Source organism: Hippichthys cyanospilos, chromosome 12 (assembly GCF_059441005.1).
Source record: "Hippichthys cyanospilos isolate Australia breed blue-spotted pipefish chromosome 12, RoL_Hcya_1.0, whole genome shotgun sequence".
NCBI lineage: Eukaryota > Metazoa > Chordata > Actinopteri > Syngnathiformes > Syngnathidae > Hippichthys > Hippichthys cyanospilos.
The window spans coordinates 18036292-18061413 of NC_142380.1; the positions used below are offsets into that span (position 1 = coordinate 18036292).

At 39.6% G+C, this 25122-nt stretch overlaps 1 protein-coding gene across 1 annotated transcript in view; it reads right to left on the reverse strand.

Moving 5' to 3' along the window:
• Positions 1–569: 569 nt before the first annotated feature.
• xkr4 (XK related 4) overlaps positions 570–25122 on the reverse strand; it is a 30330-nt gene continuing 5777 nt past the window's right edge. Inside the window, exons 2-4 of the mRNA XM_088429984.1 lie at positions 10346–10545; positions 6783–7137; positions 570–5406 (exon numbers count right to left, since the gene is read on the reverse strand). Of these exons, the coding sequence (XP_088286110.1) occupies positions 4806–5406; positions 6783–7137; positions 10346–10545 (1156 nt within the window). The 3' untranslated portion in view covers positions 570–4805. The remainder of the gene's footprint in view (positions 5407–6782; positions 7138–10345; positions 10546–25122) is intronic.

The window sequence follows — 25122 nt, forward strand, 5'->3', positions numbered from 1 at the left end:
AGGAGTTGAGTTTTGACACACGTGTGTGTCTTTTTATATTGGCCGTATTCTTACTTACAATAATTACCATAATGGGATGAGCTAGAGGATGTGGACGTCAGTTGGCTGTTGGCATCAAGTGCCTGTTGCAGCTAAGAGCAGCTCGTGTTAGCTCAGGTTGTTACGGCATTATTTTCAATATAAGAAGCGGGCAGTTTGAACCAACGTACGAGCCCACCCTCGTTCACACACGGGAATATTACCAAAAGTTATGATGTCTCTAGCTGAGTCAATTAGGAGTGCACCGGTTAGAGAACGTGGAAAGGTATTCCATTTGACTCGTTATTTATTGTGGTCATTTGACATATACACACAATCATATACTTGGTGAAACGCGAATGCTGCACAAGCTCCGGTATTTATGGTAAAATGAACTGAAATTGTGTCGCAAGAAAAAGGAAAAACAAGAAGTTTGAGTGTATTCAACATTACATTGGCGATACGTTCACTGACAGCTCATAATGTGGGAAATCTGAAACACTCTTGATGCAAATATATAACTTACGGATACGAACGCAAGAAAATATGACGACTTTAAAAAAAATGCTTTATTCTGTTTCGTTATAGTTTTGACATTGTTGCCAAAGTGTTGGTGCAACTTGTACACGGTAACATAGAAAATGCCAGAATTTGACCCAAAAATTAAGGTTGCGTCATATATTTTGAGGAATTACGATATTTTAATTTGTACAAGCAATCAGTACCATCTGGGAATTCCATTTTTTCCCACAAAATATAAATACTAGACACATTAGCCGAATATACATACCTGAATACATCTACACACACAATATCCTTACTACACATTCCTACACACACACACACACACTACTGTGCAAGGTCTTAGGCTAACTTGAGCGTTATTGTTCCTTTTATCACAGCAGCCATTCTGAGCAGGAATAAAAGAAAACAGCCGACCAATTTCCATTTAACTTAGTGAAGGGCTAGGGAATAGACAGCGAGAAAAAGCCCTGATTTTGCATTGGTGATACTAATGAAAGTGCAGCCATTTTTTTCACATTTTTGGTCTCGGTTGAGGTCTGTGATTTACACACTAGTATTGTAGTATAGCGCGGCATGTCATGAATAGTTAAAGCAACGTCTTTAACCCCTTGATGCCTGAATTCACCGGTTGTTCCAAAAGTCATGGACACATTTAGCTATTATATTAATAAATTGCTATATATTATATATGGCTATATATTAGATGTATGTATTAGCTTTTAAATTGAAGTACAGTAGTTTCCTTTTTGTACCATTTATAGTTAAGTCGAAAAGAGAACTTGAAATGTGCCCAAAAAAATAGTTGAAAGTATATTCCCATGAATAATAATTTATTTTTGAGGGTTGGGGAATTGGGGGCTGCTTTCAAATAGATGCTGAATTAAGTTGAGGTAATTTGAGCATAGCACATAAAATTGATCTAAATTTAGTATTGTGTAGTGATAGGAAAAAGAAGCTTTAAGATGCTTCAATGAGCCAGTGATTGTATTTATTTATTTACTTCTCGATGCGCCAGTGGTATTTTGTGCATGTTTAAATCTCATCCGTAGATAATGTGAGGAGAAACCGCTTTCCTCTATGCAAAAGAGCATCTCGGAGTGAGAAGTCTGAGCCTGTGGATGGCAAGGTATGCTTGGTTGTTGGTCTCTTTATGCCCTGCAATTGGCTGGCAACCAGGGTGTCAACCAGGGTGTCACCCGCCTCCTGCCCGTACACAGCTGGGATAAGCACCAGCAGGCCTGCGACCCTAGTAGGATAAGTACCTAAAGAAAATGGATGGATGTTTGGAGAGATGAATAAAAATAAGCAAATAAGTAATAATAATAATAATAACGGCGTGTCATTTAAAGGTGCCATTCTTAACACTCAAGAACATCATTCAATATTTTACATAAACATTAACGATAAGAAATGGAATCAAATACATAAAAAACAGAAGGTGGTGGAACAAGACTGACATTACTTTAATGGGCATATCTTAAACTGGTGTGAGTCGCTTCCTAACTGCCATGGTTCTGCTATGGTGTTTTTGGTGCAAAGCAAGCATTTTACTTTGTCTTTTGTAGTGATCAGAGGGAAAACATGTGCAAGCTGGCTGCACACAGCTTGTCAAACTGTGGGTGGGTGTATCATTAGTGCAATATCCTTTATGAATAGGCCGTTAAGACAGAGCCAACTGTGGGTGCAAATGAAGTGCATTTCAAGGTACTATCAGTCTTATGTTGAATAGGGAGCGTAATTAAGACATTTTTAAAAATGGTTCATGAAGCATCTTGTAGCTCAAATTTCAGTAGCATCATGCAAAATAGCAGGCAACAATGGTAAAAATGGTAAAAAAAAAAACTGCTGCCAAGATTCTTTTATTGATGTAGTTTTTTTTTCAGACGTTACAACTTTTATAACTGTCATACTATTATAAAACACACAATACAAACTCAAAAAAACCCTTCTACTACCTACTTTTACTCCCATTCAGTCTGACTGACCTTTTAGTGTGGAGAGGAGCACATCACTTCAAAGACTCATTGCGGCAGACCGGCATCAGTTAGAATCAAACCCAATCAGTCCATCAATATCTTCAAAAACACAAGTCAGCGCTACTCTACCTCCTCATGTTAGCGACACAAGGACACAAGTTGTCGAGTCGATCTGAGTGGTCCAAAAAGAGATGGCGTGTCCCATCTGACTAATGAAACCAGCGAAAATAATGCTCGCAAAATGTCTATTATGTTCTATGGAGGAATATAATTGCTGTTTTGACTGTATTTGGACTGAAAGAGGTTTGATGTGATTTGATTTGTGACAATCGACTTTGTTTCACGTATAGTGTATGTGGCAGATGAAATTTAGACAAATGTTATTGAAACTGTTGTCTGTAGTTGTAGGGCAAGCAGTTATAAATGAGATGAATGAGCATCTACCATTTCAGAGTCATGTAAAGCATGATAATGCCATCCAGTGGACATGATTGTTAGTTGCACTCTAGTCCCCTGTATTAAACATGATGGTTATTATAGCCTAGGTTTAAACCCCTTAGCTGGCTTTGTTTTCGTGTTATTCCTACATTGCTGTGTGGTGTTTCAATTGCGGTGTAACTGTAGATAGGACCACAGACATAAATAACAAAACAGAAAATAGAATTAGAATTATGAATGCAGACAGAGGTAGACCAGCACCTGATGAATGACGAACCAGAAAAGAAAAAGTCAAATGTCGCCCTCTAATGGTGGTGGACGGTTGGACAAAAATACACCGACGGACTGATAGGCCGACGATTACAATTTCGTCTGGCTTGAAAAAGAAAAACGACGGACCGACAATGAAGGAAAAGTGGGTGGAACTCTAACAAATGTCGGACCAGGAAAAAATTGTAAGTTGACCACCACTGGCCCACAGGTGTGGAACTCCAGTCCTCAAGGGCAAATATCACGCTTGTTTTCAACCTTCTCTTTCAAACACACCTGATTCAAATGTTTAGCTTATTATGCTAATAAGCTAATCATTTGAATCAAGTGTGTTGGGGAGAGAAAACCAGCAAACATGCAGGATACCGGCCCTCAAGGACTGGAGTTCCACACCTATGCCTTAGACCATTGCATGATACAGTACAGAACAAGAACGACAATGAGCAGTACCCATATTGTTTTGAAAAAATAAGAAAATACTGCATGTTGTATTGGACTATTGTACTTCCTGCTTGCTCCGATTTGGCACTGCAAGCACAATCTTGCCTTTTGTGCACCTGTCAATTCCTTATATCCAGCACAGACCTAATTGCTCCTGTTCTCCTTAACTACATCAGAAGGTGGAAATCCAGTTTAGCTAAGTGAAGGAGCCTGTACTGCTTATTGTAGACTTAAGCTGCTAGCAAGGTGTTATTTAATGGCAATTGAGGAGTCGGAGGGAGACACAGGCTGTGAATGTGCATATTCAACATGACAGCTGTACCTTTTTGTTTGACCTTTTTACTAAGTCAGGTTTGACAACTGAGAATAAATGCTACTTTAACCACGGTCTTCAAGTAGTTGACCTCCTAGCATGGACCAGAACAATCTAAAGATGGTTAAAAAGTCTGCACTTGTGGAGGGACTACAACACCATCTACAGAATAAGGCGCTCCACATCGTCAATATTACCAAGGAAAGGTTTTGGCACTAGAAAAGGGAACAGATAGTGCTGTCACATGGAAGTAAGGTGTACACACCATCAGGTCATCTGAACTCTCAAACATGAGGGCACCTGCACAGTAAGACATGGATGACTATTTCAAGTTTTTTTTTTTTTTTATAATTCTGAATCAGGTATATTTTCCTCAGAAATTCAAGTGTCATTTAGAGATACACGTAAAACATCTGATGACTTGAAACTTGGACCCGTGAGGGATATGGAAATCCTTATGTTTTTTTTTTTTTTTTTTTATACCTTAACCCAGTCCACTTGGAACAAAACAGTGCACCAGCCTCTTGGGGGTTTGAGTTTTTAAGCACTCTGTTGATATGCATTTTTCTCACACCAGACAGAATTTCCCTGATGAGCCGAAGTAAAAATAATAGCAAAAACAAAAAACAAAGACCTAAAAACGCAACAGGAGATCGCGTTGAGTTTCACCTCTACTCCGATCGATCGGTGACAGCAGGGCAAATTCCGGTTAGAAGGTCACTGAGTTGACGAAGAAAGAAGGGGCGGAGATGCGACGGGTAGTAACGTGTTATTGCCACAGTCTGTTTTGCAGATTGTGGCTGCTGAGTGGAGTTATGAGAGCACTATAATGTGGTTTCATACTCCAGCCTTTCTTGTACCAGCGCATCATCTTTATACTGCAACCGTGGGGGAGTCAGCGAGCAGTCTATGGCCAAAATCGCCTTGCGTATACTACGGTCGAGGACATGGCGCTCCCAAGCTGGGTAGCGGTTCCTACAGAGATCAATCTTGATGACAGTCTCATCAAGGCGGGCGGCACGAGACGACGGTGTGGATGGCACAGTGGGGCGCACCTGAAACACAGGCATGCAGCCATCCCTTTCCATGTATTTTGCAGCGTCGCGCTCCAATGTTGTGGCGGCTCCCCGGTTGGACCGCAGAGAATTGGTGCCACCCTCGGACGGTAGGGTGGAGAACTGAGCGGTGGCATCCAGGTCTAGGCGCTGGCAGCTTGGCGAATGTCCGAATCGTGGCCCATTGGGATGGAAAAAGGCATAGTACATGAGCAAGAAAACCACCCCTGTGAGGAAACTACTGAAGATGACACATAGTGCTGGCACAGCAAAGGAGTCAGTGGGATGAGGTGCCCGGTAGATATACCACAATGCACTGAGAGCTGCATTCTCCACCAGTATCACCAGGTAGTAGATAAAAAGACGACACCTGAGTAACAAAATCAGATAGAGGCAAACATGATTATTATTGATTATGCAGCCAAATTTCTCTCTTACCCTTATATATTACCGACTCTGAAATCTCTCTTTGTGATAAAGCTTATACTGAAGTGGTAGTGTTGTAGTTCTCTAGATCGTTTTTGGTCTCAAGAGGAGTTCATAAGGATCTCATTCTTGTCTTGTAATTGAATGCATTTTTACTCACTATAAGGTGACAATATGGCGGACTCTGGAGTTTTGACCAAGACCGACCGGATGTCAATTTTGAGGTATTTTAGGCTTCATTGTTAATATATATGCCATAGATTTTTTTTAAAACAAACATTGCTCAATATATTACAATACATTGAGCAATTGAGAAACACACATTGTTTGCATCATATATACACTGTAATTTTCAAGGAGGTTCACATGTAGAATTACAATATATAATTATCCTTATTTTTTTGTCCCAAAGACCATATTGCCAGAGACGCTTACAGATTGGACAATGTATAGCATTGAATTACACTGTTCCATTAATGTTTAGCCAGTTACCTTAAAGGCAATGTCGTTTCCTTTTTGGCCTCAAGCGGTTCTTGTATTCGACTGGAACTTGTCAGATTCGATAATGCCACCACATTTACTCAGTGGCTGAAATGTTGATGTAGCAGCCATATTGGATATGGCTCAGCCAGGCAATTCTACATTATATCTTGTTTTCATAGTCAACACACCTAAAATCTTTCACCCGAGAGGAGAAAGTGGAGCCCAGGCTAGTTGGATAAATATGGATTTATGGTCCATAGGTTCATATGTTTTGCAATAAAATGATGGTGAGTTGGCAACTACAACTGTATAGTTTTAAAAACAGTAATTAGTGTTTTGTTACACTTATGTGCGGCATGGTGGAAGAGTGATTAGCAACTTCACCTCACAGTTCAGAGAACTGAGTTCAAGTCCAGCTCGTGCTGGCTTTCTTTCAGATTCCAAAAACGTACATGACAGGCATATTGCACACTATAAAATCTAAATTGTCCTTAGGTGTGATTGGGTGTGTGAACACTTGTTTGTCTCTGTGCGCCCTGCAATCGGCTGGCAACCGGTTCAGGGTGTTCCCGCCTACTGCCTGCAGACAACTGGGATAGACACCAGCAAGCCAATGACCCTTAAGGGGCTTTAGAAATTGGATAGATGGATAATTATAAAACTGCAAGTCGGAAGAAAATTAAAGCTGGATGGAGGTTTAGAATGGGAAACGTTTTTCACATTTTTTTGCGTCAAGTAAAATTCAACCTTGAGAGTTTCATAGTATTTGCATTTAATGCAACAAAACGTATGAGCGTAAATCTTAAAAACGATAACATTCATCAACATCCCTCTCACCTTGTCCGTCCCTCCTTAACATTGAACCAGGAAAAGATGTAGATAATGCCCACCACCATGTCGAACACAATTTCTTCCCATTTGCTGATGCAGAAGTCCGTCTCACAGTGGACAATCCAGAAGGTCATGATGCACCAGTGCAGTACAATGAAGATGCCAAAGTAGAGTTGAAATACAGACGCAAAGAGTGCAAAAGTGATGACCCTTGCTGCGATGGTGAAGAAGTGCCAGCAGAACTGAATGATGACAGCCAGGTAGGTGATGGGCTTCTTGTCATCCCGAGATTCTCGGAGGGCTTTCTGATAGGAGGCCAGGGCCCAGGCCAGGGAGACTAAGGAAGCCGCTGCTGTCATACCTGACACACAAACAGGTTGCCCTTCAGATCCACATTAAGCAACACGGGCGTTCTTTCCAGGGCAGACTGGTGCAAGGCTTAGCACAAACACTTGAGGTTAGACTGTTTTCTAGTAGTCATACACCAACATGTAAATGTCAACAAGAGCATTATTTTCATCAACTGGTAGCATTTAGCACAACATTTCACAATAAAGCTTATAATAAGATTAAAACATCATGTCTTATGTCTAACATGGCACATATCTAGGATTAACAACAAGATGTATTTTGCTAAAGCGCTGAACTGAAAGTTTATGCTGGCTGAACTAAACAGGCCGGAAATATTGTTTTCTAACAGACAAATGCATTTCTTTTTACAACTGTCAAAATAACAATGTCAATAATAATAATAATGATAATAATAATAAAAATAATAACACTGACCGCCATGTATGGGAAAAGAAGTTGTTTTTGATGTTGTAAAGCGAAAAAAAATGGCTTACAGAGGGGACAAAAAAAATGTTAAGTTCCACGTCGCAGGATGAAAAAAACAAAAGTCAGGGACATCGTAAACAAGCTTATATCTGTCATCCACTGTAATTAAATTTGTACCCCACTGATCAACAACTTGAGTGACTGTTAGTTCTTTAGCTTGTTGAATAGAGCTGCCTTTTTATGCGTTTAGCTCATTAGCATTTTCGTTTGTGCAAGGTTTTGTTATGTTAGTCTATTAAAAGGTTTCGCATCCAATTGTGATCTAAATCTAAATGAATAGCATTTGTAAGTCAGTTAGATGATTGATTTAATCAATGTAATTTGTGCAGATTTTGTAAGATACATAATTCTTGCATATAGGACTATGAGTTATAGTGCAGCCATTAACCATTGAGGGCAGGAATAGATATAATTCCGGGGCGGGAGTATTACCCAGATTTTTTTGTTAATAAACTAGAATTTCAAGAGTAAACTCTGATTGAACAGGCTTCACTTTAATTAGACTTCCGGGTGCCGCTAGTATAACCGCAGCTTTCCGTGAGACTCCAGCCAAAGCATTGGGAAGACATTATACATTTACTGTATAAGGTTTAAAAACTTCTGTAAATAAGTGTGCAATGGGCTCCGGTTTACAAGATTAATCTGTTCCACGGTTGGAATCGTAACGCAAATTTGCCGTATGGCGGCTGCCCAATCCAAACCTATGTTAATTAGTTAATGCGTGTAAAATCGCAGGTAAAAATATCAAAATTGAATTTACATATTTAAAATTGGTATAAAAATAGTATAGTATTTGCTACGTATATATAAAAAATAAAAAATATATAAAGGATTTATCTACCTTTGAGCAACGTGACAAGCTTGTTATGGCCATATTCCCTAGTGAGGGTATCCTAGGCTAAGCTAGCTTAGCATTCTTCGTATTTCTTGACTCTCCAGCTTCGAGAATCTCCAGCTTCGTTTTCATACAAATCATTTTCTTACTTTTCTCTTTAACATCACGAGCAATCTTGGGACCCATGGCTAACCAATTTAAGTTTGAATAAAGCACTACAATGCACAATACATAACATATTTAAAGCACTCTCAAACGAGATCAAGTCTTTAGGCAGCCATCTTTGTGACCCCGTGCGCCAACCAATAGCAAATCCAACATCTTCATGATCCCGACCAATAGTAGACCAGTGTCTTAGGGAGTTGTGACACTGACAAATAGCAGACCAGCTTTGTAGTGACGTAAACGGTGACATGTGTAAAGATGTATGAGCGCACACTGACCGCCATGTTGGATGTGTTGCGCACACTGACTGTCATGTTGGATGTGTCGTGAGGCGAAAGAAATGGCGTAAAGAGGGGAGAAAAAATAACATCGCGGGCCACGTCATAAGGTGAAAAAAACGTAAGGCAGGGATGTCGTAAACTGAGGGTCTACTGTACTGCTGTAGTTTGAAATCCGAGAAGTGCCCGGGCAAATGCATTTATAGTTCACTCGTCTGTCTGCCATGCCGAAAACCTTCACCTACATCTCTCCGCAATATAGATTTTTTTTTTTTTTTTTTTTTATTGTTCAATTTTCTTTTTATCTGCGATGCACTGAGGGGATAACGGAGACCCGAAGTAGCAAGGGATGACTGTATTTCAGTGAGTATACCACATTTCCCTGAAAGAGAATTGGAGCAACAACAACCATAATAGGAAAAAGTACATCGCATAGAAAAATGATTAGGTGAATGAAATGTATAATTTCCAGTTACACTATACTCTCCATACCAAATCAAACAACACAAAATGATTGGGTGAATGAAAAGTATCATTTGCAATTACACTATACTCTCCATACCAAATCAAACAATAGACCCGTATACAGTATGTCTCAGTGGTAGTGTCTTCATTTTGCAGCCGCAACGTTGCGTGTCGAGTCCCTGACCCAATACCCATGTTGATGCGTTCTTGAACCAGACACTAAACATGAAATTGCTCCCAGTGAATGTGATGCAGTCTTGGATGACGGCATCCTTCATTGGAGAATGAATGTATGGGTGATTTACGTCAGTATGCTAGTTCAACTTTCCTGAGATGAAAATGCAGGGTTTTTTTTTTTTTTTTTTAAATTTCGAAGTCAGGGCCCATGTATATGGCAGTCACTGTGGGATGGGTTTGAAGATGACATACTGATAATAAAAGCATAAAAAATACGGGGTTTGTAGGGAAGGAATTCCATTGTCATAAAACCATATTGTTATTGCATGGATTGCAATTAAACATTTGATCCCTTGAACAGGAATTAAATTAGGGCCACAGCAGGTAGAGGACAAAATCTTAACCACTCATCTGCCATAAACCTGCAAGCAGATGGCATTTGTTCTATGGGAAGTTACACCAACAGTTATAACTCAGCCAGGAAGCCTTTTTTTGCACAATGGCATATTAAGAATATCCAGAGACTTCTATTACAACTTGACAACATTATTCCCCCCCTTTTTCATTCTTTGTTGCTGTTGTTGTTATTTTATAAATATTTCCCTGTGGTAGTATTACTTAATAATTGATTTCCTGTTCATTCGGGATCAATGGAACATGAAATGGCGTACAGTACATTACCCCCCCCCCCCCCCCCCCCCACACACACACACACACACACACACACCACCCCACATACACACACATATGACCAACCACTCACTTTGCAACATTTAAATTAGTTTATTTAGATGATGCAAAGTGTATCTTACCTTGCACAGCCTGAAGTTTGTGTGTCTGTATGATGATGCACAATTGCAGAACCAACTGTGGCGCACTCTCTAGAAATGTGGCCAGCAGATGCAACATGCTCACGTCTGCAAACTCATAAATCATCCTCCAGTGGTAACGCCACCGGTCTGTCTCAGCACTCTGACGACTCCGAATGCCTAGATAAATGGTATGGAGGTACCTGTAATACAACAAAAACAGTGTGAGGGGCAACAACTTTAATTTCTTGTGAAATAACACACAATTGCACACTCCATTTTTTTGGTGATATAGTTATAATATAAAAATGAGCATGCACTGTCATGACCAGAGATGGGCAGTTTGTCGTTATTGATGGACTGTCCGTCTATGACGGATCATCAAATGACGAAAATGTTTGAAAAACAATGGACAACAGAAGCTGGTGTGGAAGGCAGAAAAGCTCTGACGAGACACAGTCAAACTTGCGTCCACCCACAGCTTGGGTCCTGGTACCAGCGCTCTTAGAGGGGGTTGGCCTCTTTTCCAGACTGGAGTTTCCCACAGAGAGGAGCGCAGAGCAAGAGTGGGCATACTTATAAGCCCCCCCCCCCCCCCCCCCCCCCCCCAGCTCGGGGCCTATAAATTAGGGTTCAAGAGGGTAGCCTTTCAACACTTGGGTGAACTCAGTTGTCAACTGATCACAACCTGATGGTCTGTTTCTTCGAGGGTAATCCTTGCAGCTTCAAAAGTATTTCAGAGTAAACAGTTCTTATGTTGTGCGCCAAAACCTCATTAAACGTTTAGGACCGCCCTTCCCAAAAAAAAAAAAAAAAAAAATCTCTGTAATAGCGTTGTGTTTTTCTGCATTTTGTTGTTGTTTTGAAAACATTTCATAACATGTGGCTGGTGTGCCTAAAAACAATAAAGGTATCCAAAATCCATAACTAATAAGGTGTTTAAATATGCCAACTATTTGCTCTATCTTTTTAGACAGTTTCTATGCCAACCTACATGTATGGTAAAGCATGTGATGGCTAAGACTATATTTTAAGATTGCCTTATCCAATGCATGGAATTTTTCTGTTTCTTATTATGTGCTCGTGTGCTTGTTTGATTAAAAAACTTGAAAGAATAATTCCATGAATGAAACTCTTCAAATGCAGTTTAACAGCATACTCATCTTCTGGGAATCGAATCCGCTGTATGTAGATAAGCATGTCTTGACGGCAAACGGAACTAAAGTAGTGAAGACAATATTTGCGGCTATGAGATCAAGTGAGTCCAACAAACTGGATGTTTTCTTCTTTTTGTTGCAAAAAATTAAAACATTAAAACAAGTTTTAACAAAAATTCACAAACATACAAATTGTTACAAATACCACTTTTATTGCTATCATTCAAGATCTACTTTAACTTTGAAAAAGAGGTCAGTTTGACCCACAAAACAAGAGGGGTTAAATGCAGTAGAGTACTGAATAGCTGCTGTTTGTGGCATGAGCTGCACCTGTTTGGTATTTGTATCGTGTACTGACATCGACTTTAGCATAGCTCCATGTTTTCCAGCCAGCATAGTCAAATTGTTTTGAAAGGTGAAGAGCACAGGTGTCAAACTCATGGCCCGGGGGCCAGAACCGGCCCGCCACATGATTTTATGTGGCCCGCCAAATGCTGATTTGCTTTCAAGTTTCTAGCTAAACTTGCAGGTTGTCTTAAAAAAATAAAAAATAAAAAAATAAAAAATCCGTTCCAGATCTATCTTTTGAACAGTTTTTTACCAGCCTCTGACTTCAAAACTAGGTAAGGATTTAAATAAGCGAGAACAGCGTTTATTAGACACATGTTTCTATTTTTAAGTCCTAAATTTTCAGGATTTTAGAGAAATTCAGGGGTACGTTAAAATTTAAGCAATGACTGACTTTTTTAGACTATTTTTAGATGTATTCCGGCCCTCTGACAGAAACTATAACTACGATGTGGCCCACGATAAAAATTAATTTGACACCCCTGATGTAGAGCAAGGTATACCATAAAATGTATCCAAGAAAACTGTCCAGTGATGGAGTAAGAATGCTCTCAAAAAGATGTATGCGTGTTTAACAATGTGTATGGGTATGAATCAAAATTGTGTTGTTTCAATTGTTTTCGTATGAGTACGGCATGAAATTGTGTTGAGTTTATCAATTGAAAACTTGCGAGTGCAAGTTATTTTGAATACAACTCTCGCTTGCCTGACTATGACCACGCGAGACACCATTACATGTCTTTGCATTAATCTCTCCTTTGGATTCGTGGATCTGACCCCTTGCATTGTGGATCTGGATATGCAAATTAATATGACAGGCTACCAGGCAAAGTCAGTCGATCTGCGAGTCATCTTACTGCATACGTCAACAGCTGATGGTTTGCAACGTCAATTATTTACTCATAAATTGTTTCATGATTGGACTGACAGGTTTATGACCGTAGCTAGCAAGCTCATGACCTGTGTCTCCAAATCCATGTAATGTTTGAAAATCATGAATATAAATCATAAGTTGGTCCGTAACAATGGTTTTAAGATATTAACTGCAATGCAACCACAACAATAAATGAGTAATACATAATATTAAACATATTTATTTGTAGACAATTCATCTTTATCTCGTAATCAAATTCCGTTTCAGCGTTCGTATCTGTAATTCAAATCAACTGCAGTGCTTGTTTCGGCCAGCAGAGGTCACTAGCTGTAATAGAAGCTTCCAAATGATGCAATTTTACAATAAACTGGCCCTAAATGGCAACAAATAGCCCACAAAGCTTCATTTGAGCATTACTAAAAAATGTGCATGCATTATCTTTAAGATTGAAGACTGGTGAGCTTTTGAAAGCTTCTGTTTGGCATTCAGTTCATGTTCAATTCAGCTATTTTTTTCTGCTTTACGCATGCATGGCGCCAATGACTTTGCCAGGTAGCTTGGCGTGACATCATCATTATTTGCATATACATATCCACAAATGCAAAGGAAACCAAAGGAGAGATTCGAAAATCCAAAGGAGATATTCATGAGAAGAAGTGAAGTCGTATCTCGCGAGAGTCGTACTCATATGAGTGGTGAAACACGCATACGTTTTTTTGACAGGGATCTTAGTCCATATCGAGTTCTGTTTCAATGAAACTATTAAATGGCTTCTGTAATAACTCAAAAGGAAAACTTATTTTGATGAGATTTGAGATCTTTCTTCAGAAATATGTATCTAACAAATACATAAAATAAATGGAGAGAAAATGCTGGAATGAGCATCGTAGATTCATTCGAGGTTCGTTTTTTTTCTTTTTTGTGTTCGTGGTCTATAATTCTCTGTCTGGTTCTCTGCCTTTTTTTCCCCACACACATATACTTCTATTCATGCACTCTAACCACCAGCATATTAATTTATTTAGCAGCAAGCTAATGATTCATGAAATGAAGTTTCATTGTCAATAAGTATATGCAAAATGTAATCCGGTGCGAGTGTATCACGCTGCAGCATGTTCGCTGCTCAAACTTGTCTCATTGAGCGTGTTTGTGTCTGCAGAGACTGAGCTGACTTGCTGACCTGCCACTCCAGCTACATACATAGCGTAACGGAAGGTGTCCCAGTTCTGACTGCCTGTCACATCCAGTGAAAAGGAAAGTGATGTCTCATTTTCATTTCAGCCTCACACTAAAGCCATCCGAATCAGGACAGTCGCTATTACCATGGAAACGCCACTTTTTTGCTTAATAGCATCCACTCTCCCAAGTAGCAGCGGTCGTTTATGTAGGTATTACAGTACTGCAATTTGACCATTAATCCTAAATAATTCCATTTTGAATTTTTTACAGTGCAATAGTGAGTGGGTCGTTTCATCATGGCTGAGGATGGAGGTGGTCTGTTTGCAAGCATGAGCTCAACCAGCCAAAGTAAAATTTGAAGGATTCTAAAACACTTTCCATGACCCATCATCATAAAACTGTATCATTTTTTTCTCCGTCTCTCTCCTTTCTCATTCTTGTCAGTGTCCACTCGAAAATAGAAAAGGTGCAAAAGTAGGTCAGAGACGTCCTTGTGTGGCCTGGGGTTTTAATATGCAGGCCAAAGGCAAGCCAGTCTGCACAGATAGTCTTGTTGAATATTTGCTCAGTTATTGCTAAATGCTTTGCAAGTGGATTAGAGTACATTACAAGCTACAAACATGGTCATAGGTATGACTCTATGAAGAAATGTTTTCCGAAATATGTTCAAAATTAAAAGCCTAGCCATTCTATTGTATATAGATGAACTTTGATGCATAGGGCTAGTTTTTTATAATCTGGCCACACTTCTGACACTCGCAATGCATTTGTGATCTTGTTCTTTAGGTAATGACCAAGTGCTCTTGCCCAGAGGAGAGTGGTACTGTCGAGGAACCAGTAGATTAAGAGCTTCATCATTCATCTTATTTTTTTCTTCACCAAAACAAAACGTGGAGTATGCATCACTGCAGAAGCTACACACTTGTTATTTGTTAGCACCATTCTTCTTTCGCTCGTATATGTGCTGACATTCATATATTGATAACACTGTTGATGGTGTGTTTACGCCACTTTAAGTCGCTGTGTTACAACAGCGCCTTCCAACGTACTGCAACAACATGGCAACGCTCAGTCTAGTGGAGTCTGAAAAAGTCTAACACACAGTTGTTTAACTCCAGTCCTCGAGGGCCTGCTAATCATTTTAACCAAAACAGGCATTTTACTTACATCAAAATGAACTGGAGAGCCAATAAAACAAAAGACGTGTCAACAGACCGTAAGCATAAACATCGGTCCCCTCCAACAAATCTGTTCCCTCCAGAAACCACGACTCATAGCAAGAATTCTCAGAGCAAAATCTCTCCTTCCAACTTCAGAATGAAAACATAAGTAAAAGACGTGAAGGTCTACTTGGATTAGGTGGGGTTGTATTTACCCTTGCATCGGCGATACGGGGCCGGTGGTATGATTACTTTTGTCCATACTGTGACGTAAACATTGGTGCTATCGTATGAAAGATTGATTTCCATTCCTTAATTAGTATTACACGTATATTATGTATGTGTAGTATGTAGCAAAATTGCCATCCAAGGGTCACAGTTATCACTAGAGTGCTTAATTGTCTTAACAATAGATAAGCACAAGTCAAGGGTGTCAGCTACCCTCCATAAAAAACGTATTTGATGAGAATTGTATTATTTCTTATTGTTGTTGCTATTTTAAAAAATGAAAATTCTTGCCCATGGAACTAAAAGACTTAAAAACTTCCAAAAGTTGAATTTCCATTATATGGGCCCATCAGATTTCTGTTTCCATTACCAGTTTGCTTTTGCGCAATATGGATTTAGCGCAAATCTGAGAGTAATGGAAACACACTAAGTTTTGGCAGACTAAAGGGTTGCCTTGACAATTGCTGCACCAATGCTTGGATTACATCCTCATCTGTGATCAATAATTGATCAGTAAAACGGTGGTTGCGTATGAAAAGAAACCTGGCACATCTTCCTTGGCGTTAACTGCAGCTTGAACTTTGACAAGATGCCTTAGATTCACTCTGAAATCAAAGCATTTATCATCAAGAGACTGTAGCGCAGATCCATTGCTTACATCGTTGACACCTTCAACGTCTCTCAGCATCAAGTACAAAGAATAAGGACGCAAATGGAGATGTTTTTGACATGCAAATGCAAGACAACTGCTCAGGAGGATCATTTTCCATTGCAGCAGGGCTCTCGAAGACCTGGTGACCTCAAGTCCCTGTGACAACCAGAACATTTTGAAGAGCTTTTTTATCAACATGGCTTCCATGGTCAAATCAGTGCCCTCAAACCAGCTCTAAACAAAAGGCAATTATAAAAATGTGGACATACTAAATTGTCCTTAGGTGTGATTGGGTGCGTGATTGGTCGTTCGTCTCTGTGTGCCCTGCGATTGGCTGGCAACCAGTTCAGGATGTCCTCCGTCTACTGCCCGGAGCCAGCTGAGATGGGCAACAGCAAGCCTGCGACCCCAGTGGGGATAAGCGGCTATAGAAAATGGATGGATGGATGTGGCTTTGGCCAAGGCCCCACACCCTGATAAAAAGATGGACACTGTAAGTGTCAAAAGATGGATTCCTCAAAAGATTTTATGTTGAATTACATCACAGCCATCAGAGGCCTAATAAATTCTGCATGCATTCTAGATTCACACGAAAACCAATTAAATTCGGTCCCTGTCTGTCTGTTTTGAACTGTTTATTAGTAGGGTATTCCCGATACCGATACTGGTATCTGTACTCGCTCCTATACTAGCGTATTTTATGTACTCCTACTCGCCACCGCACCCGATACTACTACGTCATCAACAGACTGCCGTGGTATGTGCGACGCGCATTGGATTTAGAGCGGAAGTTTTGAGGGGGGGAAAAATGGGCAGCCAAACAGGTGGGCACGGTGTGTGTGTCTAATGCCGAGTCAGATGGAGCGCGACAACGCGCGTCGTTTACGCTCGACGCGAGTCGTTTTGTGAGTGCGAGTCGCTAAATGCTCGTTAGCTTAGCGCAGTAACTATGGTTCAACAGCCCAGCTGTTAAAAAAGGAAGCAAACGCTGCACATATAGCAGTTGTCCCGAGTTCTCCCTTCCGCCATTCTACAAGCCAGGTCAGTGCTCTTGCTTGGCTCCGTTTTTGTATTGAAAGCTCAGCTGGCCGTGTTGGGTAGCTCTGGGTGACCGCAAAGCAGCCGCCATGATTCATTCCTGTCTCGTGTGTCCCGTTGAACGTTCCCGAAGCCGATTGGCTGTCGCTACGCCAAACATGACAAAAGTATAAGTTTTTGAGATGTATGTTTATGTTATATGTGCACAATATTGATCAGCTCTGGAACGTATGCAGGACTGCTTCTTTTGTGATTCCTTATAACCTCATCAATAAATTTTATGAATCATTGCTGTACAAGATATTAAATACAGTATGGCTCTCACAGAATTTACAGCATCACAAATTGATGTTATGCAAAATATTTTTGTTTTTAAAGGGAATTATGTGTTAAATTTTCTAGTGGCTGTCTGTAGCTGACAAAACCTTTGGCGAGGAAAAGTCTGACCTTTCCGTGTTCATTAAATGGTCAGGCTTTCCATAGCCATCCATTCATCTATCGATCTTCTTATCCTCACCAGGGTCGTGGGCCTGCAGGTGCCTATCCAAGTTGACTATGGACAGTAGGCTGGAAACACCCTGAACTGGTTGCCAGCCAATCGCAGGGTACCCAGAGATGAGCTATTCACGCATCCAATCACACCTAAGGACAATTTTGTGAGTCCTATACACCTGCCATGCTTGTTCTTAGAGTGTGGGAGGGAGCCGGAGTGCCCAGAGAGAACCCATGCCGAAGGCCGGAGCCAGGTGGATTTTAATTTGGGTCCCTGAACTGTGAGGTAGACATGCTAATCATTGCGCCACTGAGCCATTCAGTCTTTTCAAAGTATGTTGAATATATTTCAGTATCCATCCATCCATTTTCTATAGCCGTTTATCCTCAGAAGGGTTGCAGGCTTGCTGGTGCCTATTCCAGCTGGCTTTGGGAAGTAGGCAGGGGACAACCCTGAACTGGTTGCCAGCCAATCGATGGGCTATATTTTAGTGTATTAAACATGATTTGTGAGGGTTTTAACTTTTATATGGATTACCGTATTTTTCGGACTATAAACCGCAGGTCATAACATCAGATACTTACGCAAAAAGAGTGTTATATGGGTAGTTTTTTATTTTTTATAATTATTTTAAAAAAAATTGCCTGCCATCCTTTCTTTAACCAGTATTCAACATGGCCTGCATTTTTAGGCACCAACATATTTATGGCAAAAATGGATGTTTAATTTTCAACAATATAACACTCAACAGTATACTGCAGAGTTAAATAGCAGTTCAAACTCAAAATCATTTCTTCGATAGCATCTTCTTCTGTTCCCAATGTTTAATTGCTAAGGATTATTTTAGTGAACTATAAAAAACACATTGCAGATAATTCAGTACATACAACCATGTATGTATGAATTATCTGCAATGTGTTTTTTATGTTCACTAAAATAATCTAGCAATTAAACATTGGGAAACAGAAGAAGATGCTATCGAAGAAATGATTTTGAGTTTGAACTGCTATTTAACTCTGCAGTATTCTGTTGGTGTTATGTTGAAAATAAACCATCCATTTTTGCATAAATATGTTGGTGCTAAAAATGCAGGCATGTTGAATATGTTAAAGAAAGGATGGCAGGCAATTTTTTTTAAAAATAATTATAAAAAATTAAAAAACTCCCATATAACATCTTTTTGCGTAAGTATCTGATGTTATGACCTGCGGTTTATAGTCCAGCACAGCTTATCCATGACAAAAATTGATTTTTTTGCTCAATTTTCGCTGCTGCGGCTTATATACCGGTGCAGCTTATAGTCCGGAAAAAGACTTGTTCCACAAAAAATACTGCTTCTGCTTCTGACATAAAGTACAGTATATTGATCTTAAAATTGGAGGTGTGTCAGTAGCAACAGACTGTCTGTTGTTCCATCATCCGTTTTGCTGACAGACTAGCAAATGATGAAAAAAACTTTATTGAAATGAAATGATGGAATAAGCCAGACAGAGCTTTGTCTGTCATTTTCATCCGTCGTTGTAATGGTCAGTTGTCACTTGACTGAATCCTCCACATTTCTGACAATAGTTAAACTCTTTTATACTTGAGAGTAGGGGAGCAAAAAACAGAGCTTTATATGGGCACAATTTGTAAATGATGTGTTAAGCCTCGCTGGCCGCCTGGACCACGTGACCGTTTCAGGAATTGGTTTGATGGTTTGGCGAGTACTGTATTGCAAAAATAAAACAACCGGAAAATGCCTGTCATTGTCCATTGTTGCAATGGAATCAGGGCACTAAAGGAGAATACAGGTATACTTTTCGACTATACTGAAGCATGATGGCGGGCAATCCAAACCTATGTTAATTATCTAATGCGAGTAAAACCCCATGTTCATCAAAATCAAAATTATACATCAAAATTATACATACATATTAAAAATTGGTCTCAAAGTATCAGTACTCAGTATAGTGAGTGCTACTTATATATACAGTAATATACATGTATACAATTAAATAACAGAATAAATAAAAAAAATATATGAAGGATTTATTTACCTTTGAGTGACGTGACAAGCTTATTATGGCCATATTCCATAGTGAGGGTAGCCTAGCCTAGGCTAGCTTAGCCTTCTTCATTTTTCTTGATTATCTCCAGCTTCGTTTCCATATAAATCGTCTTCTTACTTCTCTCTTTAACATTACTAGCAATCTTGGGACCCATGGCTAACCAATTAAAGTTTGACGTAAGCACAAAAATGCACTATCAATACGTTTTTGTAAGTTTGTAGTGACATAAGCAGTGCCGTGTGTATAGACATGAGCGCGGATCCACACAAGCACGCTGACCGCCATGTTTGCGGTGTTGTAAGGTGAAAAGAATGGCGTAAAGAGGGGGCAAAAAAAACATCACAGTCCATGTCGTAGGATGAAAAAACGTAAGGCAGGGACATCGCAAACCGGGGGTCCACTGTATTTTTTGTGTGTGTACTGCCTTACACTACCTTGTTACAGCAAAATGTAATGAATTACAGTCAGATGGACCGAGAGAGGAGTTCCAGTGTACTGCCGGACTGTAAATGACGGACCAGCAAAAAAAATGTAAGTTGCCCCACCTCCGCTAATTATATTTCAAGCCATGTACATGCAGTCTAATCTTAAATTAATAAATATCCCCATCTTGCATGCTGGGATGAATGCTAATCAGATTGCTCTTATCATTGACCGTTTAATTAGAAAAAACAGTTTGATCATTTACATTCTAATGAAATTCATAAACGCCCCTCCTCTAACTCCTTTCTGCTTTGAGGCACCCCTTCGGATGATGTGACTGGCCCTTGTTTTTCGCTATTAGCTACCCTTTGGTAACATCACTCATCAGCAAGGTCTCTACATCCACCACATGATTAAGTGGTGACCAGTCCAATGTGGAACTGCCTCTCACGTTAGGCCAAATGTGATAAGATCCAGCTTCCCAGTCCCTCTGCAAAGTATAAAGTAGTCTAAGAAATGGAGCGGTGATTGAATCAGGATTTTGAATTTTGGTTTTGTTCTGTTTACCTGCGTATGTTGAGGTACAATGGATAACTGCCTAGAAGGCTAGACGTTATCCTACGTCCTATTTTGTTGCTCGTTTGTCAACATTGTTCCAATTTTTGTACTTACAGTACAATACCTCATCACACTCGTTCTTTGTCATGATGCAATACAGTAAATTATTGCACCTCACCTAGGGATTTTTTTTTTTAATGAGAATATAAATTGTGGTTGTACTTGGTTTGCTTGGTGTTTGTATATTTTCAATAAAATTACTTCTAAAGACAGTATCATAAACTAGCACATTCTAATAATGAGATCTGAGTTCCAAATGACATGTAAAATGATTAGTTTGCAATGAGTAACACCTGAGTAATTACCTGAAGAGTCTTTGTCTCAGTTTTCAATATCTAAGGAGCTGACCAAAAGAGAGATGCGTTATGAAGACCTCTGTGATTAGTACCACAATCCATCTATCTTTTTTAAAGACTATGCCTACTTAGAATGACTAATGAACATTAATGACAACGTGTACCTAATCTTATTGAATTTTGAATAAGGGAGAGAATGTTGAATATGTTATGTAAGCTGCTCCTTCAGCCCCGTAGTGTCTTGTGGCCAGAGAGACCTCTGCAAGATGGATATGAATAATGCAAGAGGTGGATACACCTTTCACGCACGCACACGCACACACGCAGCCACGCATACACACCCACACACACGCCCACGCGCAGCATCACACACATGCATGGACAGACAAGCACACACGGTGAAATATTTAGTGCAGTTGGGGTTTCCTGATGGGAGATTTTTTTCCCCGTGTCTGCTTTGAACAGCTGCTGTTGAACTGTAGTCACACCCCCTTCCTTAAGTCACCATGACAACACAAACTTACTGTTGCAATGAAGCAGCATTGCCGAACAAACCCATTAGTACCAGGAGTACTGATGAGTTCATTGATGCACTATGCATATTTCAAATAGATACTACATAATTAACCACTCGCGCCATAAAGATGTTGTGATAGATGGTCCTAAATGCATTGTGGCAGCACATCCACAGTAGTTAAACACGGCAGCAATATGGAAATTTGGAGGTATGTGCCAAGAATATAAATGCCTATTAAGTTCTGTGCAAACAAATGTGCAGTCCATGGAGATGAAATACAGGTATTAGCTGCACTTTCACGAAATCAGCACTAATCCGTATGAAATAAGATGGCTGTCAAAAAGACGAATGCGTGTTAAACAATTTGTATGAGTGCGACTCTAAATTGTGTTGATTTTACCAATTGAAAACATGCGAGTGCAAGGTATTTTGAATACAATTCTCGTCTGCACGGCTATGACCACGCCCAGACACCACTTCACGTCTTTGCATGAATCTCTCCTTTGGATTCGTGGATGTGACCTTTGCATTCATTGATCTGGATATGCAAATTAAGATGGCGTCACACCAAGCTACCAGGCAAAGTTAGTCGATCTGCGAGTCATCCTCACCGCCATTAGTCATGTGCGCATACAACTTTTTGACAGTGATCTTAAAAATCAACACCACCAGCTATAGTTTGCAACATGAATGTCAAATGTATTCATAAATTATTGAATGAAACTGGACTGACAGGCTTATGACCATAGCTTGCAGGCTAATGAACTGTGTCTCCAAATCCACATATTGTTTGAAGATCAGTCATATAAATTATAAATTGGTCTATCACAATGTTCTTCAAAAGATGAACTGCCACTTAAACACAACAATAAATAAGTAAACAATAAATAATATAAAAATCTTGATTTAATATTTCTATTTCGGAATAGAATTCCACTTCAGCGTTCGTTTGTGTGTAATTCAAAGAAAAGGGTTGTTCCAAATCAACTGCAGCACTTGTTTCGGCTAGCAGGGGTCATTAGCTGTTACAGAACCTTCCCAAAAAGACGTCATTTTTCAATAAATTGGCCTTAAATGTCAAGAAATGGCCCACAAAATACATTATCCTTAAGACTCTAGCCTGATGAGCGATTGAAAGTTTCTGTTTGGCGTTCAATTTGGCTATTTTTTTCTGCTTTACGCATGGGCGATGTGAATGACTCGCAGATCGTCTGACTTTGCCCGGTAGCTTGGCGTGACGCCATCTTCATTTGCATCTCCAGATCCACGATTCCAAAGGAAAGATTCACTAATCCAAAGGAGAGATCCATGCAAAGACGTGACGTCATGTCTCGCAATTTTCGATAGACGGGAAGAAAACACAGAAACTTGTTCTTTATTGACAGTGGGACAGCCAACACACTCACCCCAAATGCTGCCTCTCGTCACTCCACTATCAAGTCATCACCCCGACACCTCCCTTCCAAATCATGTTTACAGTAAATTGAGGCTCCCGTTGACTAAACTGAGGCTACGGATTACTAAACTGAGGGAACGGAATAGTAAACTGAAGGCATGGAATACTAAACTGAGGCAACAGATGAGTAAACTCAGGGAATGGATTAGAAAGACACAGCCATTCATACTTGTATTTACAACATCACTCTGTAGAAACTGAACACCCGGTGCCATCAAAGTCAGGCTACAAATACAAGACAACAGCCATTCAATTATTTAATAGAACAGGCACTGAGTGAGATGGTCTGTCATCAAGTGACCGCAAAAGAGTTGGCTCAAGTCAGACAATCATAAAAAATAAAAATCCTTTGTTTAATTTTTGGCCTCCAACACATTCCATGTAAGTGTGTGAGTAATTGTATAACACTCTAAATAGTGCATGAGATATAGTTTGCATTTTTAAATTAAATATTGATGTTTCATCACTCACACCAACCTCTGTAACCAGGGAAATGCACTCATCTACAGTATAATCCTAATACATGTAATATGGTAATTTCCCAAATATAAGGCACATTCAAGGCACAATCAAGGCCAAAAGTATGGGTGCATCTTATAAACGTTAATTTCAAATTTAAGAATTTAAATTTGAATTTTTTAATTTATTTTTTTTATTCGACGCCATGAGAGGAAAATTGACCTGTCAGCCACATAAGACGAGTTTTGACACACAGGTGTGCATTTTTATATCAGCCGAAACGGAGCGAGCAAGAGGGCAGAAGTTAGCAACACGTTATAGCTAACAACAGCTTGTGTTAGCTGAGGTTGCTAATTTACGGCATTATTTTTACTAAAAAACGCGATCAGGCAGAATCTACGTCCGAGTCCATCCTTGAACGCAGGAATATTACTAAAACCGAGAGGATTATGAAAAAGTTATGATGTTTACAGCTGATACAATGAAGAGTGGCAAGGTAAGCAGCCGAGTGCTCCTGTTGTAGAACACAAAAAGGTATTCCATTTGACTTGTTTATTAATTAAAGTCTTTTGGCACATACGCACAATCATAAACTTGGTGAAAAAGGATGCTGCGCAACTTTGGCTATTTATTGGAAAAGAAACTCAAGCCGCATCATGCGGAAAAGGAAAAACAATTGTTTCGAGTGCATTCGGTTATACTGGTGAGACGTTCACCAACTGCTCACGATGTGAGAAATCTGAAACACACTTAACTTTACACTCAAACAACTAATAACTTACAGATATGAACCCAAGAAAATATGAAGAGTTAAGTAGGATGAGATTTATATTAGTTTTGAGATTGTTGCCAAAGTGTTGGTTTTGGATTTCGCCTCCACACAATGAAGGCTTTCGCCTTCACACAATTAAGGGCACAACTTATGCTCAGACATGGCTTATCATTGGAGAATTACGATACATCAATTACAAATAACCGTATAAATAACAAACACTTGGTCGCATTTTGTCTTTTTTGTAGCATAAATGATTGTGTATTCATGTGTACTGTTTGCGAGTCAGGCAGTAAAAATTTGTATTAGAAGGCATCCTTTTTTGCTATTGCACCTACCCCCTCTCTGCTTGACCTCATCTTTATTTGTAGTGTTTTGGGGTTGCCAACACATATCATCTGAAACATTAGTTTCATATGTTAATCAAAAAGAAATCAAATACAGTGGACCCCTGGTTTACAACGTTCCTGCCTTTTTTTACAACTTACGACAAAGACTGCGCCCTTTTTTTCCCCTCATTTACATTTTTTTTGCCTTACAACACCTCAAACATGACTCTGCGAGTCACTCCACGCTCATAAGTCAAAACATGCGTCATTGATTACGGCACTACAATGCTGGTCTGCTTTTGGTCGGCGTCACGACTCCGTAAGATGCTGTACTACTATTGGTCGTGTCCCAGAAACACTAAGATGCTGGTCCGCTATTAGTCGGCGTCACTCGTTCCAAAATGGTGGAACGTTAAAGCTTTGTTCTCCTGTGAGTGCTTACAAATACATATTTATAGTGCATTTTAGTGCTTAATTCAACCTTTAATTGGTTAGCCATGGGTCCCAAAATTGCTAGTGATGTTAAAGAGAGAAGTAAGAAGATGTTTTATACGTAAACGAAGCTGGAGAGAATAAAAAAATACGAAGGAGGCTAAGAGCCGAGGCTAGGCTACCCTCACTAGGGAATATGTTCATAACAAGTTTTCACGTCGCGCAAAGTCAAATAAATCCTTTATTTATTTTTTATTCATGATGTTATTTATTTGTATGCATGTATATTATATATAAA